The 21,030-nt window shown below is 37.3% G+C and overlaps 2 protein-coding genes across 6 annotated transcripts; both read right to left on the minus strand.

The window, feature by feature from the left end:
* Positions 1-292: 292 nt before the first annotated feature.
* LOC110052917 (uncharacterized) lies at positions 293-7,699 on the minus strand. Of its 5 annotated transcripts, none has more exons than XM_020759109.2 (6): positions 7,609-7,699; positions 7,124-7,168; positions 4,950-5,060; positions 4,382-4,777; positions 3,841-4,086; positions 293-1,217 (listed from the first exon to the last, which is right to left on the minus strand). In XM_020759109.2, exons 2-6 carry the CDS (start codon positions 7,161-7,163, stop codon positions 997-999), a joined length of 1,014 nt encoding a protein of 337 aa, XP_020614768.2. In that variant the 5' UTR covers positions 7,164-7,168; positions 7,609-7,699; the 3' UTR covers positions 293-996. The 5 variants fall into 5 exon arrangements, with proteins under 5 accessions (XP_020614768.2, XP_020614767.2, XP_020614769.2 ...); XM_020759108.2 differs by lacking the exon at positions 7,609-7,699 and adding an exon at positions 7,546-7,564; XM_020759110.2 differs by lacking the exon at positions 7,609-7,699 and adding an exon at positions 7,318-7,513.
* A 2,575-nt stretch (positions 7,700-10,274) lies between these two features.
* Positions 10,275-11,988, minus strand: LOC110052916 (QRFP-like peptide receptor). The gene has a single exon (XM_020759106.2). The coding sequence runs from the start codon at positions 11,985-11,987 to the stop codon at positions 10,848-10,850; it is 1,140 nt and encodes a 379-aa protein (XP_020614765.2). The 5' UTR covers position 11,988; the 3' UTR covers positions 10,275-10,847.
* Positions 11,989-21,030: the final 9,042 nt, after the last annotated feature.

The following is a 21,030-nucleotide window of genomic DNA, read 5'->3' on the forward strand; positions in this document are numbered from 1 at the left end:
CGCTGTCGGAACTTTCATTGGTTTTCACAGCATGAAGGATCATAAATCAGTTTCGTAGCATTAAGTAGAGGCTACGTGTGACACCAGTCACGGGAAAAACTGTATCAATGTAAAGATGATGTATTATATAGAGGAACTAACTATTTACAGCTCCCACTAGATGGGATCTGTTAGCCCATCCAGCGCAGGCCATGGGAAATAAAGTCAACACATTGTTTTGGGGCTGACTGGTAAGTACTGAAATATTGGGAGTCCAAAGTCTTAAATTTAAGAAAAAGGACAACACACTCGATAACATAATACTGCCCAGTTTATTCCCTAATTGTTTGTTATCCAAACATTTCTTTTCAAGTTGAAAACATAGTTTCCACTCGTCTGCTTCTAGCTTTGTACTTACATCAAGACAGGAATATCAAAGATTTAATAGTATCATATCAAACCAGAGAGATAATCAATAACAATATAAAATCACAACTTACTTTACACGAGATCTGTACATTAATTTCTAATCATGATAACTACTGATTTGCTGTTTACATTGCCTTCATAGTGGACGGATAAAGAGTGGAATTGTCCAGTAAAGTTCCATACATAAATCTCGAGCTCTTCATCTTGTACCCATTGTGGCTGAGACGCTGGTCCTATCTCTCTCGTAAATTTCACAACATTTGTTGACGTCACTTAATTAACCTACCAATCTTGTTTTGAGCAAGTAAATGTATAACTAGCGATGACGTGAAATGACACAAAAAGCGTCATAATTGCAAAACGTTTTTAAATGTTACTTTCCATGTCTTAAACCTATCTCATATCCCCTCAAAAAAAGATTAATTCGCCAAAGGATCTATAAAGCAACCTGGCCTATCTTACAAGTTGTTTGGTTTACCACTAACCGTACAGTTGAAAAAGAAAGATATTCCATTTCTAACCAACAATTTATCTAGCATCGAGCTTGTTTGCATAAGTGACGTCAAACAATAGTATTTTAATGTTATTTTACAGCACGTTGACGCTGCGTGATCCTCTCACGGACGATCTCTTCAGAACTGCTTCCTCCACCGATTCTTCCTGAGGAAACTTGAATTTGTTGTTGGGACCTTTTCCACGGTTGCCAAATTCCGAGTCCTTATTCTGGTCTCTAAAAGGAAGCTTCTTGGTAGTGGCAGTGGCGGGAGGTGGGGTCGCGGTGGGTGCGCTAGTGGGGCCGGCGGCCGCATCTGTTAAAAACAAGGTCACTTACATTAATAAGAAACAAAGACGAGGAAACGGGTGCTGTGTCAGTTTCAGAGAAACAAATCTGTAATTAATCCGTTCTTCATACTTTTCATTTAAATTAATGCTTGTAGGTTGTAGATAATATAACAGTATATGATAGACCGAGATTTACGTTGTTATTATATCTGAACAAAAAAAAAGATAGGGTTAGGGTTTACATTGAACTTAACAGTAGACCAACACAGGTGTACTCCTTACAAAGCTTAGTACCTGCGCTTAATGTAAAAAAAACCGTGACCAAAGTAGGTCACCTATTTTTCTGGTCTTTTCAGCAATTACTGTTGCTAAAGTTATCACTAGGTTATCAGTACAGACGTTTGGCTGTGACGGTTGTTATAAAGAGAGAGCCACATACAAGCAGCAAACGAAATAACTAAATGAGCATGAACCAATAAGAATACAGAATAAAAAATAGTGTCCATGGGGAAAAAGAGACGTGTTTGTGCCGAGAAGTAGAAAGAAGAAGGAATGAACCAGATATTAGTCCGGTAAGAGTTTATCCCACCAGCTGAGTCTATCATTAACTAGAAATTGACTAGAATATGCTGCAATGCTTAAAGGAAAATAATTGAAGAACTATGTTACTGCCAAACTCTGATTTTCTCTATATATTATGATCCTTTCGGGTCTAGAGTCCGAAAAAAAAAGCCTGGCTCAAATACTGCTCTTTCCGATTTTCTTTTTTATAATTTTGCAATTAAACTGTTACCAAACCATACTATTTGCCTTCGCACCAAAGGTGAATAGAATTTAACTGGTTCAAGCAATCAATTTTCCATCAATGCAACATTCTATATTATTTTCTTGTATTCTGAAGAGTTAGTGTTTTGTTCGTTTGTTTTTTGTTTGTTTTGTTCAGTCTAAATATGACTAAGGCAAATCAAGTTGTGTGTTCAGAGCTTTAACCGTGCATGAAATGCAAGCCCACGAAGTTTCACACTTTTCGAAAATTCTGCTCTCAGTTATGTAGTAGTTATCATACAGCTCAAATGAATTACGATTGTATTCAGTTGAAGTATTAAACTGATTTTTGATAATAATTGGTTTCGAGTATTGACTTGGACAGCAAATTTTATGATTCTAAAGCCGAGCGTAATCAAGGATGAGATCACGTGCTTCATCAAGAAAATAAGAAAAATGAAAGGTCTGTGTACAGTCAACTCAGCCAGAAGGATTTCCCTACCACGAATTAGCATTCCCCTTGGTTTAGTGCAAACGCGTGCCCTGTTTATAAACTTATCCTAACTTGAATGATTGAATATTTAATAATATGTCAATAAAGACTACAGGCTAAAGTAACACTGCCCAGGTTTATTTCCATGCAAGTTGTTTTTGATTCTAAGATTTCTTTCAAAATTGAAAGTATAGGTTTTACTTGTTCCCTTCTGAATACTTACATAAAGTCTGATCCCCAATTAACAAGCGTCAAACAAAATCGTCAACAACAATTATAAATACAGGCTTAATATACAAGCAAATTGTTCATTCAGCTTTAAATCATTACAGCTTTTCATTTGCTGCTTGGATAATTGCCAAGGAAGAGACGGTGAAATCTTCATTACATTTCCTTGAAGGAGTCCTTTCATTTTGGTGCCCGTTAGTGCAAAGTTAGTTCTATTCCGTTTGCTGAATACTAAACAATTGTTGACGTCACTAAGTTATCCCACCGATTTACTTGACGAATTATTACAAAACAAATTACTGCAGGTAAAAACGAAAAAAATTTAATCACAAAGATTTTTGGTTTGTCTGAAGTGACAGAGGCAAGTGCTTTGGAATTGCTGCCATGTGTTATCTTACATTATTTTTTTTTAAGGCAGTCGTACTCCAAAACAAAACTAGTTGAAGACGCCAAACATTGCGGCAAAATAAACATGATGTATCCTACACGTGTCCTTAGACATTTTAAGGCAAACGGTTTTCAAAAGCAAAGAAGTCTTTTATTTTTGGAAAACAAGTGACGTCATATAATCGTATTGGCAACGTAGTTCTACAGTATAATGACGGTGCAAATCTCTAGAGCACTGCTTCCTCCACCGATTCTTCTTGGGGATGATTGAAGCCGTTCCTTGGACCATTTGCGATGTGTCCGAATAGCGCATCATCATTGGAAGGCATGTCTTGCAGGTTTATAGGTTGTTGGATTGGAAAGGGGCCGAGACTGTGACCTTTCAAACAAGACTCATTTAATACGTGCATACAGTTTAACTTCTACAGTCGAGGAACAAAAACTGTTTCTGGCAAGTCTTCGCTGAGACACTCAGAAAGTTTCTGATTTTTTTATCCAATCAAATAACAGCGCATGTATACTCGAGATCAAGTGCACCGAAAGTTTTCACGCCGAAACTGCAGGCCTCAGTGCAGTCTTGCCATCAGCTGTAACTTGTTCCACTCGACTTTCTAAGCGGTAATTATACTAACTTGAGAAAATGAAAGCCCTTCATTTCTGAATTAATAGTCCTGGCGCACATAGATAGACAGATAGATTGGTTTCGTGCGTACCAGAATACGTAACTTTTTAAGCATTATATATAAGTCAAACATGGACTAAATGAGAAACAATACCTGGAAGACACATTTTAGCCAAAGCCTCGATCTCAACCTTGTTCAGAGCATAGTTGTAGATCCTGAATTCATCGATGAATCCCATGAGGGGACGGCCAGCCTTGTGGTCGCCGATTCCAGCGCGTGACATCCAATCCCTCGACAGCAGTCCTCCACCGTTCGTCATGTTACGCAGCTCACCGTTGATGTATATCTTGGAATGGCCAGTGGCTGAATCATAGGTTCCTGCCAAGTGAGCCCATTGATCTAGAAAAGAACAGATAACAAATGAGGTAGAGGCAGTGTTACACCAAGGAGCTTGGCTCACAAGGGTCCATCCGATGCCATGTGCAACATAGAGACCCTGTTGATCATAATCTTGCTTTTTGCTCTAATTTGTGATACTTTGTTGTCTAGCTTCTAGACAAAAACCTCTATTTTGAGAATCCAAGGAGAGTGACAAGTCATATGGTTTGATTTGTCCTTTCCCGCATTAACATTGTACTAATAATTCTAGTGTTCACACTTTTCTAATTGACACTAGAATTACCATAATACTTACTGGGTTGGACTGGTTTTCCCTCAGCGGTGCAGCTGAAAATGATGTGCTGGGTTTCATTCCTGTGGAACCAACGCACGTTACCATAGTTGACCTCAAAATGGAACTGACCGCACTGGTGACTGATGCCAATGGTATCAAAGATAGAACGGCTACCTTCCACGTCCTTCAAGTTGATGAAAGCAGCTATCGTGACTCCCTCTCTGGGTTTGGCCTGAAAGGTGTCCCCGTGGAACAGAATATCACCACAGTAGGTATAAGCTGCATTTCCACATTTGCTTTGAGGAAAATTCACAACGATGGCCCCGTCCTGCATGATGCCATTGTTAGCGTAGCCCGAAGAATCCTCAATTACGGCTCCTTTGGTGCCATTAAACTGCAAATGTTCTACGAGGCGCTCTTTCACAGCAAAGAAAAACGTTTTTGTCCCATTAGTAACTCATTCAAAGTAAACAGTATTGCTCTAGCTAGCAACTGAGCTAGTAAAATCACTGAGCATGCATGCCAATAGATAAGTCTTAATTTAGCCCGTGATAATCGGTAGGAATGAATGCAAAAGAAGTTTACTTACTGTCGATACCCATGTCATTTGAAGCTGGGTTGTCGCCCACCACCATTGGAATTCCTTGCTTTTTAGAAAGAAACTGGCCTGGTTTGGGATGCCGACATGAGGCCAGTGCACCTATGATGAAATGCATAATCAAAATGAACCACGAAAACATCACATTCAATTCTGGAACAAAGACTGTTGCTTGTAATCACACTCGTGAAGTTCCATAACTGTGTCCTTACTCATTTAGGCAAAATCGAGAACATCGGCTGAAGAGTTTGCAGTTCCTCAGTTTTTTCTCCAAGTGAGGAAGCTCTTGGAAAAAACGAGATCCCGGTTCAGCTTGCGTATTAAGGTGAAGACGGATAGTATCTAAGCAGTTCCTTCTCACTCCTGATTTTCTGATATTTTTCTTCCTTATGGCTTTTTCAGTGGTTTGAGATCGTGCAGTCAGTAAAAATCTGCCGTTGCTTCTAGTAAGGCCTGCAGACTTACCTCCTTCTTGTCAATTTTTACGAAAGGTACAGGACACAGGTGACAGGAAGAGGGGAAACCGGGAGAGACCAAATCAAAAGTTTTATGTTTTGCCATACTGCTGTTAACTTTTCTGCTTCTTTTATTTCAGGTTTTTTTGTGTATTATAAACTTGTCTGAAAAACTCAACAGACAGTCAGAATTCTTTACCAGTTGTTTCTTGGTGATACAATCGTGCCATTTAGTTAAATTTCAACGCTTACACAACGACTCCTTGAAAAGGTGTAATAAAAAGCTGACAAACATATCATAAGCACGTGATCAAGACCAGTGAAGGTCAGCAGTCTTGACCATTACATCACGGAGCGTGTTATTAGAAGCAGGTAACGGTATTGTTTAGAAAACATGAAATCACTCGCCAATGATTCTGGTTTGTTTACTGCAAATATCGTGTCTACTTGTGAATCCAGCAGTAAAATGTTACAAAAATAATTTCTCTGTTGTGAAAATAACCCCACTTTGAGGGAAGCTTTCTAATTGCTGCAAATAAAAATACGTCTACAATTTGTTTGTTTTTTTTTTTAAATGTCCAGAGAGCCAGCTAAAAGGAATCCTGTCAAGTATATATGATCCTCGTGGTTCAATTACTAGCCCACTAAAATGCATCGAAATATTCTAAGAGATAAATTTTAAGCAATATCCTAGCATCTAAACTTCAAAATGGGTTGTAAAACTGTAAAATTGCAAGTTTTTAAGGAAAAAGTCTTTTCGGGGACATACGAATTACGCGACGATAAAAAGTCACCCATGAGCCTCGAGTTAGTGAACATGATAATAAGTACTGGCATAGTCGTTCTTTTTGGCTGAATCGTAGCTGGAATGGAAATTCTAAGGCCAGACTTAAGTCAATTACGGTTCCGTAGGTTGATAATACCATCCTAAGTTATTTCTCTTAAGCCGGCTCCGAGGCTTCCAAAACAGAATACACCCGTTCGTAGCTCAAAGAACAATTACAAAGCCATTCTATGATATAAACAGTTTATGTTTTAGTTACGCCTCTAATGGAGGTTGTAAAGGAAAACAGGGAACGAGAGGAAACTTCTATCGCACGATCTTTAACGCTTACAACCTAATTAAATTCTTTGAACTCTGCGCAACGTGCAGGTATTTAGATTTCGTGAAAATTACGTCTTTTACTGCGATCTAAAAGTCCTTGAGGTGTATTTCAGGAAGAAAGCAAATAGTTTTTATAAATAATATTATTACAGTTAAGGAAAAGTATACAATATAAAGCCGCAAGGGGATTTGCTAAACAATGCTTTTATTAATTTAGGCTCTATACCTACCATACTCTCATTAGCCAGAAATGATATCTTACCTCGTTGGGTCGATGGCTAAGAGTTTGTTAAACTATAAAATTTTGGAAAAGAATCTAGCTAAGTAAACCGATGAAACTAGAAATAAATAAATGCTAGATAAATACCATTGGCATTTCTTCCAGATTTCTATTCTCATGAACAAACCAAATTCCAAACATTAAGACGATAAAATGGTTACTCAATAGGTAACTGAGATTTGCGTGGTAAAACGTCTTCGTCTCAACAAACTTCTAGACCAGCATATGTTGTTATTTTATTACAAGATATTCATAACCGGAAAATTTGAAATGAGTGTGCCAATCTTCAAGGAATATAATCACAGTAAATCACTATATTACTTACCGCTTATGGTTAAGGCTAAAACGAAGACAAGTCTTTCCATCCTTCCTACAAAAAGAAAGAAATTTCAAAATTGTATCGATCAGACAGACAAATGTTTTGCCTTTTACAGGAAAACAAAACTTAATTACCAACGGGTGAAATACACGAACGGAAATCAAAATTGTTATGAAGAATTAACATAAATATTGACTAACAATAGCCCGTCTGCGTTCGTCCTATAAACGCGGTATAAGCACGCTGCTCCGACGTATCGAATACAAGGGTTGATACCTGCCTTCGTACGATGTTTGGAGTGCGAGGGGTTAAGTACGATTTGCAGTTACGTCAGTTGAAAATCCTTGTTTCTATAACCACGAAGGTTTCCACAAAGAACAACACGGCTGCTTGTAACAGGTAGAAGACAGGTTGAAATCAAAACCTACCGCAAGTCATCTCGTGCGGAAATATACAACGACAGAACGCGGACAATCCCTAGTGATTCTTACCTTGAAAAACAACCAAACCCCAAAAAAGTCCTTGTCGAACTTTGTCGGCTGATCCAAAATGGTTTTCAAGTTTCTGATTTCCTTATTTTGACGTGTCTTATCTGGGAGTCTTATTTAATCAACTACACATTCCAAACTCATGACCCCGGCATTCTCTCACTTACCTTGCATGAATATTTCAGAGCAAATGTCAAGAAAGGCGTCGTTTGCGGGAACGGGAAAATCTACTCGGAAAATCTCCACAAATAATGAAGAAAAGAGCAATTAAGTTTACGCAGCGAGTATTTAGCGACTTAAGTTTTGCTTTGCTATCTTTGGGGTATGTGTTGGCGGTAAGGTCAGAAATTATTCCCTGCAGGTTCAGCCACCCAGCAATTTTCTCACTGACTAACAAGGGGCGACAGATTGCTGACACCACCAGTCAAAATCCTCTTTATGAAGTATCTGCCTTTGTTCTTTTTTTATTAAACCAATGAGAAACACTACAATGGCGGAACTGCAACTGTGCGCGTCTTACTAAAGCGTAGAAAAGAAAACAAACCGTTTGCATGACAAAAAAGAAAAAACGTGGTGCCTTAAGCTTTTCCTTTGAGTTTTTGGACAGCAAAGACCAGCTACGACTATTAATTTTTCAAACGTTTTCCAATGTGTTTTTCTATTTCATTTCTTTCTTTTTACGCGCCTTCAGCAAAAAAATCTCTTGATTGCCTTATCTTGAACTCTAGAGTAGGCTACTGCGAATTTGCACAAAATCAACCAGCTACAAACGAAATCACTGATCGCTCAGTGACTCTAAACAGGTTGTTTGCAATATGAGCAGGTAGGTCATGAACCGAACCGCTCGCAGTTCTTTCATTAATTTAAGTTTTCATTTTCCATGTCAATGTGTTCAAATACCATTGTTTGTATTAGTTTTGTGACTTGACACAGTGGAAGGCGGGAATTCTCAGCAGTTCATAACGGAATATGTCCCTGGGTTTTGTAGCCCCAGGATTGTATATTTAGCCGTTGAAATCTGTTCCAAAAGTCGAAATTTGAAAATCACTGAAATGGAATATTGATCTGGTCTGTAAACTGAAATACTGACAATTGAACTTTGACTGATAGAGGATAGGTTATGGAGAGGGAGTTTGTTTCTCGGTGTGTAAGTTATTGGTAGATTGCTTCATTAAGCAATGAATGACAACTTCTGCGCCCGCGACATGTACTGCTCTTTCAGTGTGACAGTCTGTCGTGTTGCCCGCGATGTTATAACTTTTCCTTTCTTCCTCTCAGTTCTACTTGGCACCTTTCTGTTTCTCTTTTTTCATCAATTGACGCTATTGTATAAATGTAAAAAAAAATACCAAACTAGACTACCAAACTTAGATGTTGGTCTCCATCCTTTCAGTTCGACCATGATCATAGTCTCTTGGTGCAATCGATTGCGCTTAGTTGCAGGCCTGGTCGCTAATTAAACTCCCATGGCTTCGACTCGAGATCAGACACTGTCAACTCTGTAGCATTGAAGCATTGCAACTTTCAGTAGTTTGGTAGCCGGGAAGCAATGATCGTATGTCAAAAGGCCAATCATGGCGAGTTTTGGTCAAACCTGGCCAAATTATGACTGAGTATTTTCTTCTGTACAAGAAATTCCGATTACCATGCGCCATTAAAAAAGAAAAGTGTCAGAGGCATTTGTGCCTCTTGCATGAATTACAACACAACGGCACTGAAAAAACTAGTGTTTCAAAGAGACAGACGTACGAATATTATCTCAAAGTTCCCAATAGGTTCAAACTGGACCTCTTACATGAAATTCAGGAATAAAGTGAATATCGAAATTAAAACCGCCAAAATTCAATATTACAACTCTTTTTTTTTTTTTTCAAAGAAACCCTAGAAACATTAAGCATGTTTGGCGATCGAGAAATCAACGGGTTGATGGGAAATGAATCCAGATCCACTAAATAACTAAAATTAAAGAAGGATTAAAGGATTAAAGATATCAGTAACATTTGTAAAGGGAAATTTTTATAAAACGGGACCCTCTTAACCTGTCAGATGTAAGACACGCCCTCTTAATATACTGCAGGATTACATTACCCCAATGGAGCAGACTGAGGCAACGTGCCAGGAGACATCATTTAGGGGATACCGTGTAATGAAGTAGCTGGTCTTGCTAATATTTCTGCTCGTTTGCTGGAGGGGGCTGTGCACACCCATAATTACTTTTAGCTTAACTTTTAGAATAAATTTCTCGACTACCACAGGAATATTTTCACAAGCCTGGAAATTGGCTCGAGTCTCCGTTATATTCAAAGATGGTGTGAGAACCAATCCTGATACAATACATTTTATATTCCAGACTTACACTCTCAGTACCAGTTGTAAGTAAATTAATTGAGAGAGTGACTTTTAAGCGCCTTTACAATAAATACCTAAGTTGCTAAATATTCTATACAGTCCGGATTTGGGCCTGTATTTTCCACGAAAAGTTTACTCAGTTGAGACCACGTCACAAACCAAAGGCTTTGGAATATCAACTAAGGCCTACTAAATGAAATATTATTTTCAGTTCTGAAAAAGTCTTTGAGACCATGGACCATGGTTCTGTTGGAAAAGCTCAGACTCTTTGGTATCAATACTCTTTGGTAACACAAAATAATGCGAAATGATAAATTACATTCTCTTTTTTTTTTCTTCTTATTTTATTGTTTATTTATCTGCTGGCTCACTAAACAAATACAAGAATTGTGTCAGCTTTTTATTTAACGGATTATTGATAATTCTACTCCGAAGTAGGTATATGCTTTAAGTGCAGGAGTTCCTCGATCTGCACGACGCTCTTGCATAATATTAATAAATTACACCAGAAAGCTTTTGCCACTGATCCTCAGCTCAGCTAAGCATGTTAAATTTATGCTGTCTTTATAGACTATTTAAAGATCAGTTTTTCATTCACGCTCGACTGCTAGGGAATCCCATATGAATGCAACGGGAATTAGGGACGACCAGCGCGTGCGCTATGTTATAAAGCATTTTAGTATATGGATATTTTTTTTATGTAATCAGTCTTGAATTAATTGTTATATGCAAGCTTAATCACACGTTCCCCGGTGTTAGTTACTACATCCTTTTGTTTCGCCATTTTCATGTTCTTTAAGCGTGATGTGGCGCTGTGTTTTATTGTTGAACTTGCTCGGAGACGGCAGCCATCGTTTCCTGTTGTCAATGTCCAGTTTAAAATTCTCATTGTTTCACATCTGATGTTCATCTTCGCCGCCAGCCTCCTCATAATTCTTGCTGCAGCTCCGTTTCGACAAAGCATACTCGCTCCTCAGGACAGAAGGAACCGTCTGGTGGCGCGAAGACGAAGAACTTGCCACTCTTTGGGGAAGGAAAGCCGAGAACTTCGAACAGCAGCATCTGGCAAGCACCCTTTTAAACCCCTGGCGGTAATTCTCACTGAAAATGGCGTAAACCGCTGGATTGAGAGCGCAGCTGGCGCGCATGAGTATCTCACACGCAAAGTAAAGCGATTCAGAAACGACAGCGTTTTGGAAAAAAAACATGAACGTAGCGATCTGCAATGGTAACCAGGATACGATAAACACCACTACTACCGCGATGAGCATTTTCATGACCTTCCTCCGTGAATTGCGCCGCTTCAATAAATTTTTCGATTCTTCCCTCTCTGTTTCCCCAGGAGGCTTTATGTACCACAGATGACGACAGATCACCGTGTACAATACAGTTATTACGCAGATGGGAAGACAAAACATTACGAAGAACAAAATCAGCGTGTAGTTTTTACTCGCTGTTTCATTGTCAAACGCTGGTTCCCAGATCTCGTGGCAGGTCAAGCTCCCGTCCTCGTCTTCAACCACTCGTAACACCCACAGCAACGGTGTTGCCACGGCAACAGAAGTCACCCAGATGACGGCTATAATCCAGTTGAAGACACGTTTGTTGATTATGCGCTTCAGTGGCATCAAGATGGCGAAGAATCGATCAAAAGCTATTGCAGCTAGAGTGAGAACTGAAGCAGGAACAAGCATGAACTGACCGAAGTTCACAACTTGGCAGAAGAAGATTTCGAGACCGCGGCTACTCATGGCCCAGCTGTATCCTTCAAATATCATAACGAACAAAGGAGGCGTAGCAACTAAGGTGTAGAGTATGTCTGCGCAGGCCATGTTCACGATCAGGTAATTTGTTACAGTGCGCATGCGCAGACTTTGCAGGACGACGCAGATCACTAAGGAGTTTCCGAAGAACGAGCCAATCATAACCAGTATGGTGGCGAGTGTCTTTATGATCTGAATTGGCACATTTAATGGCGCTGTTTCCCATGTACCGTCAGAGACATTTTGAGACATCACACTTGAGTCATTCATTTCCCTCCTGTAACAAAAACATTTGGTAAAAATGTCATATATTTCAAACTTTATATTTCTATTAGGAGGATTACCCTACCTGTTTCCTTTGCTGTATGATTTTAACTTGCAACTCGAAAAGCAAACGGTTCTAAAGTAGTTAGTTGTTGAAATTGCCCCTTTTATAGTTTAATCATCTTCTGAGATGATATGTTTCGACAGTCGATCGCCTGATTTACTGTTTCAGACCTTGAAAACGCCCATTATATGATGGCAAAGATATGAAATCGAAGCAAGCTTGCAAATGTTGGTTAAATTAAATACACGATGGATGTATTGAGGTATCAAACAAGAAGATAACATATATGGAACATAACGCAGTAAAATATGAAACTGAAAAGAAACGAAGGCCTGTAAACGCAACGAGAGATACTTGGCAAATAATCATCATTCAAGTACTTCAATTCAATATTCAACCCACTCATAGCACAGACGCATTTCCCTTATTGATAAAACGAACTGAACGAATAGTTAAAGAGAACGGGAAATACTGAAACTATTTATCACCCGGTAGTAAGAATAAATGTCATGGGAAATACAGTGTCAAGAGAAAATACTTGTTTTCAAGTTAACACGACTGAAAAAAATCATTTTACTGTTTAACTAATACTGAAGATTTCTATCATTGCAAACAGATTTCCAGGAGTGCTTCGGGTCATTTTAGAGAGTACTAAAATGGCCATATATATATCACTAAAGGTGTCAAATGTCAGGATTTATAATAATCACCTTCTCTTCCTGTTATTTTGTATTGTTGACTGTCTTGTCGTGTCGATCAAGCAAATGACAAATATAACTGTTTAGGCATCATGATGTTCTTAAATCTAATATCAATATATTTTCATAAAAAAACCAGCAATACTCTCCAAATTGCTTTCATCTTGTTAACAGTACAAAATAGGAGACAACTTGTCGCCAATATTTCCTATTGAAAATTAAAATCCTTTGTTCATCTCTTGAGACTATTTATACCGGGTCAAGAGTACTATATCTTGATCTTAACATCAAAAATTGCCACCTTTGTTTTCTTTTCTAGCCCTCGAGGACAGTAAATTCGTGACATGTTTGACAAATAGTATGCCAGTAACACGTAAATGATATTTCCTTATTCAACGATTAGATATCAAATATCATATCCTGTATGATGTGCTTTTGTTGTTGTCTTTTTCTTGAATAAAGTAAATGAATGAAAACATTGAGAATTGTGTCTAGAATGGGTGTCTAGTCCATCAAAAATTGAAAATACTGAATATTTAATCACATTAAAAATCTGATTGAAATCTCCGGCAGGATTTCATTAACGCCTCGCCTGGGCGAAAGAGGCGAAAAAGTCAACATTCGCAATGGAACTGAAAAAAAAAATGTTTTGGAAAAGCAGTAGATCTAGACATGGCCTTCAGTCAAGTGGAGACTGTTTTGATTTGATCAGCGTTTGAATTGCTAATTTGTGTGCGTATTTTCTTAGCTCAGTCCTGACTTCAAACTATTTAAGAGGATACTCAGTATACTCTGCACCGCCCTCCCCCCCCCCCCCCCCCCCACCTTTGTTTCTTGGGATAAATAGATTCAGTTATAAAAGATTCCTACCAGCCTTAAACAAGTAAGTATTCCCCCACGGCTGACAAAGTTAAAAATTCCATGAACTCTTGAATACTCGCTCTCCATCTTCGACACTGTTCAGCATATGATGCCGTATTTATAAATAGCAACTAACTAAAATGCCAATCTTGAATTGTATGCCTGTATTATTTTTGTCCTGAGCTAAATATTGTTCAGCTGAATTATAGTCTCCGACCCTGAGCTCCTTGTTTAGTTCATCAGGCCACAAAACTTTACTGACGAGCTATGAATCCAGCCAGAGATAATCAAATCTTGCCTTATATTTTACACGCAAAAAATTAAGAGTGCATTTGTACCCAAAGCCACAAAAATGTTGTGAAGTTTTGTACTCAGGTGATAATGAACAAAAACGTCGTGACGGTTTTTCGGGCAATTTTTTCCTGAGAAATATTAAATGACAGCAATTAGACGTGTGAGTTGTTGCTTTTATATAGGTGCGCAAGTCACTAGCTGGAAACGTGACAATGTTTCCCATAATCTCAATGATAAATAAGCGGTTAAGGAATAAGTGGATATATGTCTATTGGTATAGGTTTCCGTGTCCTAAAAAAACAGAGGAAATGAAGCCAGATCAATTATCAAAAGCCATTTTCTTTCCGTTTTCTTTAAGGTTAAAAGATCCATTGTCCGTTTGTCACGCGGGTTGCTGTTAAATGTCACATTTGGTATTAGACTTAACATCATGCACTTTTCACGAGTTTTGTTTTCTCAATAAAGTTTGTCTTGGCCCTTTTTTGTGTGTGCACGGTTTTTTAAAAAACTTTTCAAATCATTTTGGCATTTCCACGGGGCTTAAATATTCAAGGATAGGTTTCCATTGTTAATTTTCCAATATATATTACCTAGGTTGATATAATTTCCTTTAAAGTGGAAAAAAATAAACGGCTTTTAGAAAAATCAAAATTCAGTAGCCTTATTGTCATGTAAATGTCCATTGTCATTTTAAATTTTTATGCAAATTCTTTATTAAATGTGTATCGCGTGTCATGCATAAAAGAAGAAACAAAAACAAACACCAGAACATAAATTCAAAGTAAATGAATAGCATTTGTATTCCAATTTCTGTTATTAAAACGTCCGGAAAATTAACAATACTAGCCTAGTAACTGAAAGAGAAAGAGTCAGCGACGTGCCCAGCTATCAAAGTTTTACTAGATAAACATTAATGCTAACTCACTGTGTAACAGTTCCTTTGAAAAAAAGAGAATTCCTTTAGCAGACGTTTTCTTTATGGCATTTACGATGGTTGTGTTTTCTGTCGAGACGACGCGACTATTTAGACAATGAACCTGTATTCCCTCAAGCAACAGAGATAACTCACTTTGTCATAGCTTTATTAGGTCAGGCGGTCGGAAGATTGAAAATGACATACTGTATTGACCTGGATCAAATGATTAATAAGTTGACAGTCACTTTTGAAGCGTGTATTGTGAGTTTTCTCCTGTTTAGGTTTCACCGTCCTAGTAACATTGTTCCTCTCAGAACAAACTGTCAATTTTAGGTTTAGTTTGCTTTTACGGTAGTTTTACCTTTCACCTGATAAGCGTTTTCGATTGCTTTCAGGTTCATGCTGTACTACAAAAGTCATTTATCGATTAAATTTTTTCGTGTTCTGTAAAAAAAAAAAAAAAGAACAATTATGGAAAAATTACTGTTAAAAAAATACTTTTGATTATCATCGTCATTGCCTTGGTCGCTTCCAGCTACGCAGCGAGGCACACATTTTTCAGTAAATTGACAGTAAGTCAGCCTAAAGTGTGCTTGATTTATCGAGTTTCTGCTCAAAAATGCTATCGGAAAGGGACCTAAGGTTCAGTTCTTACTATAACAATATCTCATTTTGTTAAATATGTATAAATATATATTCATTTATTGATATTCGTAAGATACTGCACCCTTATTCGTCAAATAAACTCAGTTTCAGTAGACAATCATCTTCCAAGCACCTTCGCATCACATAGCAAATGATTTGCGTTTTTTTCTCTCCATAAGATCATTCTGTATGCCTCTATATGGCAGGAAAAGTCAACAGCTCATTCTAAAGAGTTCAATTTCCATGTTTGGCTTTTACATATTTACAAATATTTGCAGCTATGGCCGGATAAAAGATGAATAACACTACAAACTTCATCTTGTTTCTAAACGGAAACAGCCAGAAAAAAAATCCTTATAAAACAAACTGTTCTTGAGGTTTATTTATCTTTAATTTATTTTTTCCACTTTAAGGCTTTTATCAATTTTTTTACAGTTTGATTGTATCTACATCTTTTATAGAACCTAACTGATTCTTAGATTGAACAATCTAGAAAGGGCGGCCTTTTTTGAGCCAGAAACGGAAATTACACCAACACCATTTGCAAAAACAATGAAGTGAGCAAAATGTGAAAACATGATGTTACTAAAATTCTAACTTGCCCTGTTCCAGTTACACTGTAATAGTTTTAAAATATATATCAATTTCAGCAGAAGAAATGCCTTTGTAAAGAAGCTGTTATGAGGAGCCCATGGCTTGCTGTCACTAGGAAAGTTAGTTACATTAAAGTCGATGGCGATCAGATCAAAAATCACAAAGCTTCTGTAAATTTGCACGGTAATGCTACTATTAGAAGCGAGCACGGTTTAATTAAATATAGCTCGAGATTCGTTCTACTCTATTTGGTCAAAACAACAACGAAACATAGGAATATGTTAATTCTTAGTTGACGATTTAAAGAAATATTTTAGTCTTTTTTTCAAATTCTTTTAAATTTCTTTTGCATTTTCATTTAAAAAGAGGCAATTAAATCAACTCAAAATCCCTTTATTTTCTCGCTGATACCAACATTGTACACGTAATGTAGCACTAGTTAGTAAAGCCTAATTACATATCGTTTTTCTTTTAAAAAAATCTTCTTGAGTAGTAATCCTTGTCCATATTGGAGTTAACAGGTAAAAAGTACAAAGAAAATTTCTTTCCTCATTTTATTTTTAACGTCGAATCACTGAGTTGAATAGTATCTCCAGAATTTAACTTAATTGAAGCAAAACTACATATTTTAATGGATGTATTTCGTGCGAGTTTTAGTGTCATCCATTTTTCCAAGTAAAGAATAATTTCCCTTAGAAACTGGGAAAAGTTCCCTTTTTGCCTTAGATAACCGTTGCCTTGTAATCAGATCATCACATCTTGCTGAAATTATTCCGTCAAATTTCATCTGGCCAGTAGTGCAAGCTTTTAAAGAAAATGCATTAGCCAAAAACGTTTGACTCATGAATAATATGGCTTTTTATTTAACTTGAGCCGCCATCATTCTAGACAAAAAGTCTAAAAAAATCTTCGGGTTTTTTTGACCATTGACACCAGATGCTTTCAATTGACTTGAACTCGGCGACACTGAGAAGTGAAATTAGCAACTTCATTCGTAAACAGGATTAAGACGTTCCACGCCCTTTCCTTTTACAAGGAAAATGATCAAAGTTTGCTGATTACTAAGAGGACCGTCAATCGCTTTCGATCGCTTGCTGAAGAACAAAAACAAATAATGCAAATTTTTATATGATGGGAATGTGCCAGAACGTCCGCATGATAATGCTAGTGGTACAATAGTAATCTTGAAATTATTGCAGCATTTTTCAAATTTGTCGAGCGTGACCCACGTTAATTTTTCGGATCTTGATCTATTTTGTTTCGTTTTTGTTTTGTTTTTTTTTACTTAGAATTTATGTTTATCTTATTTAATAAACGGTTCTGTCGATGTTTCCTTGGATTATAGGGTAAGTTTGTACACAACGAAAATGTCACAAAAGACTCCGACATTTTCGAATTAAAGTTACAAGAAAACAAATTCAAACAAACTAACCAGTAGCCTTCAAACGTAAATCAAAGGAAATATGGGTCTTGACTTTAAATTTTGCTGGTGAAGGCGTGAAATCAGGCAAATATTTTTGGCAAACTTCGCAGTTCCTAACAAACCACTTATGCCACGTTGTATACGAACTGGACGTTGATAAATTGTATTTAAGTCCAGATTTACAGAAAGAACTCTTTCGTGTCATAAGCGAATACAGGATCAACGACAAGGAAAAGATTAATTACATTAAAAAGCTCCTAGCCTCTCTTGACGTTACCCAAAACAAGGAGAACACGCCCCTTCAGGTAATAAATATTCTCCCTAATGGTAGCTCTTTAAGTTAGTGGTTTATTTAAAGTAAACAAGAGGAATTTTTGTTCGACGTAATCAAAGCGGAATAAGTTGCAAAGAAAGTTTTAAGACCGTACTATCGGTCGGAAGATGCAACTCTTTCGTGGCACTTTGGTCGAACTATATTATGGGAAGTAATGAAAAAAAGCGTGATATGCCAAATTAAAACAGGTGAAATTCATGGGTATGGATCTCAATCACATTGTGCTCATCCTCTCCCGAGACAAAAAAATGATTTGTATACTGGGGGATATTTGATTTGATTAATGACTTCTGAAAGGTTTTCGTTGTTAATGCTAGAGACATACTGTAGACGTAATATATGAAGCCAATGCTTGATGTAAAATCCGTTTATAAACAGTGGACCTAAAAACTCAAAACTCCTTTGCCATTAGATGGACATAGGCAATTTGTAGTCAGAAATTTTTTTTTTTTTTATCGCAAAGAATAAGTGGATGGCTGGTACCTTTTGGTTGAGGCCTTTTCTATCTAGTTTGCTCGAAAGTTTTCTGTTTCTTATCAGTTTTGTTTTGTATTCTTTTTTCATGCAGAATCACTTTGTTTCAGTAATTTTTGGACATTTCAATCTGAGTATCTTGATTTTTATATGTGTTTATTTATTTATTTATTTATTTATTTATTTCTGCATTTGATAAGTTCGATTATTTGTTGTTGTCGGTGCAAAACAATAAAACTTGTGGCGTCTTTTGTCAAATCAAATGAACGCCCACCTAAATACGTTAAACCTGATAAAAACTGTCAATTGTTACTTGATTCTTAGCGTTAATACCATTCTAAGTTCATTAACTGTAAGTTAATGAATTGAAAAGGCGTTTGTCTAGATTGTTTGCAAGATTTAGGCATTGATTTCAAAACAAAAGACTAATCTTCTGCATTTTGAGTGACGTAGATCATAAAACTACCGAAACCCATTAACCAACAAATAAAAAAGGAAAATTACTATAATGAAATCTATTTAAACCCTTTTAAACGATATATTTGCTCAGGAGATGGACCTAATGGCAGACGGTAATTTACTTTCAAAGCTGGTTTTATATGCCAGTGAAATATTGCAACCCTAAAACAAATTACACTCTCTTTTAATCAGTTGTGCAAATGTTTTGGGATTTCTGGTAAGAAAAAATTAGATGTAAAGCAAATGACTATAGTATGCTATGACAAGTTGTAGGCTTTAATGACGCTAAATGAGAAAAATTTGGTCCGGCAGAAATTTTCTGTCATTTGTCCCTCACCAAGAAAAAGATATCACGAATTACTTGCATTTTGAAATGAAGTGTTAAAAATCCGGGAATTTGTTTTAGTTAAACCGAACGAACAAAATAAACTACCACGATTTTTTAAAAAAAAAAACTTCATTGACGGCTAAATAGTATCGCAAATTAATTTCGCGATTATTTTAGGATAAGAGTCGGTAGACTAAAAACGAAAAGAAACCCCCGACTTTCTGCGGTTTAATCACGTCAAGTCACTAGCGATAAAAATAAACTAAGTTTCTTTACATAAATTTGGTTTTTGATTCGTAAACTTAAAAGCTGTAGAACGGCTAAACCATGTTATTGAATTCAGGCTAGAATTTAAGAAGCTATCGACGACAAAGGCTAAACTGACCACAGGGGTAAAGGAATCAAGTTATGAAACATGAAAGGATATTGTCGGCGGCGGGACAATCAGCTAAAAAACGACAAAACAGAAGAGGATAATCTGTTTTAATTAACGTAGATGGAATCTGCTTTATCGCACAGGCTTGCGCCACCTAAATTGAAATCTGTTCAGCCCTTTCATGCATAAAGTCAAATTGCGCGTTCACATCCCAGTAGTTATTATACGAATCGGCATTAAATATTATACTTAGAAAAGTCTCCTACCTGAATAATGTGCCACTTATTATATGACAAGAAACTGTCCTAACCAGTCGGTTTTACGAGGGATTTCGATGGATTCGCCCCAATTCAACGTTGCAGTTAATGGTTAAAAGCCGTGCTGTCCTAGTTATCGGTGAAACGGCTTTGTTGTCAGCGGTTGCTTCCTTAATTCTATTGGTTTTCATCCGCTTTGAGCGTTAAACTAGCTGGAGACTGGGCGCAAGTGGCTGAGAAACAGCAACCATGAGAAGAAAATTAAACAAAGCAAGCTAAAGACAGCTGGTTTGACACAACATTTTTTTCTAATATCGAATGTAACGCTCCAGGCTGAAGGTTCAAGAAATTCCCTACGCTATTTAAAGAACTGAAGCAACGACATTAAGATTGACTGATTTAAACTAAACCAATTTGTGGCGTTCCGTAGAATTCTAGAAAATATGGGTCCTTAGCCAACAATTTTATAATTTATTTGTAGTTGAACATTGTCTTAAGTTTGATATATCTCAGACACTGAGAAGCAAACTGATAATATCACATCAGTTTTTTAAACAAAAAATAGACGGCATCTCCGACAAGGTTGTGTAAACTTTTCTTGACGAATAGACCTTAACAAATGAACGTGGTTGTTGCCTGATTCCCATGACAGCAAATTTCCGTTCCACGGCAAATTGAGCATCTGCTTTCAGTTTTAATCATCGGCTGATTCTCAGTCGGTACAATAACAAAAAGTTTAATTTACCGGAAATTTTTTCTTGTCTCGCACAGTAGACGAGTGAATTAAACAGTTTCAATGAACTTGTGTAAGCTCCATTCTTTGATACAAGAGTACGTTACCGGTAGTGATCTCTAGTTTACAAAATCGACGACGATTAAACCAGCAGTGGATCTAGGGGAGGGACCTGGGGATCCCCCCCCCTTTTTTGGGTGAAAAAAAAGAAGAAATGACTGAAGGAAGAAAAGCCAGCAGGGCAAGTAAAACAAAACCGTCCCCCCCCCCCCCTCCCCCCTTAGCTCAAAGTCTGGATCCGCCACTGAAAACGATCCCTTTTTGCGTTCAAGAACAAATCTCGTTTGTCGATGTACAAGGAAATCTGTAAAATAGCAAGCCGCTTGTAATAAATGATCTTAAACAAAAGACTTCCCTCGTAACTCGACCCTCTAACTTCATACGGAGTACATTCGCGTCACCTGCCCGTACACCATTATGATATTCCTTAATCAAATGGCCATGCTTGCATATTGCGTATCAGACCTCCTTCAGATGGACACTAGTTTCAGCGACTACTTCGGTCAGGCGAAAATTTACGAAGCAGGTAGTTT

This window comes from Orbicella faveolata, unplaced genomic scaffold (assembly GCF_042242905.1).
Source record: "Orbicella faveolata isolate gen_17 unplaced genomic scaffold, um_ofav_v1 contig_1, whole genome shotgun sequence".
Lineage (NCBI taxonomy): Eukaryota > Metazoa > Cnidaria > Anthozoa > Scleractinia > Merulinidae > Orbicella > Orbicella faveolata.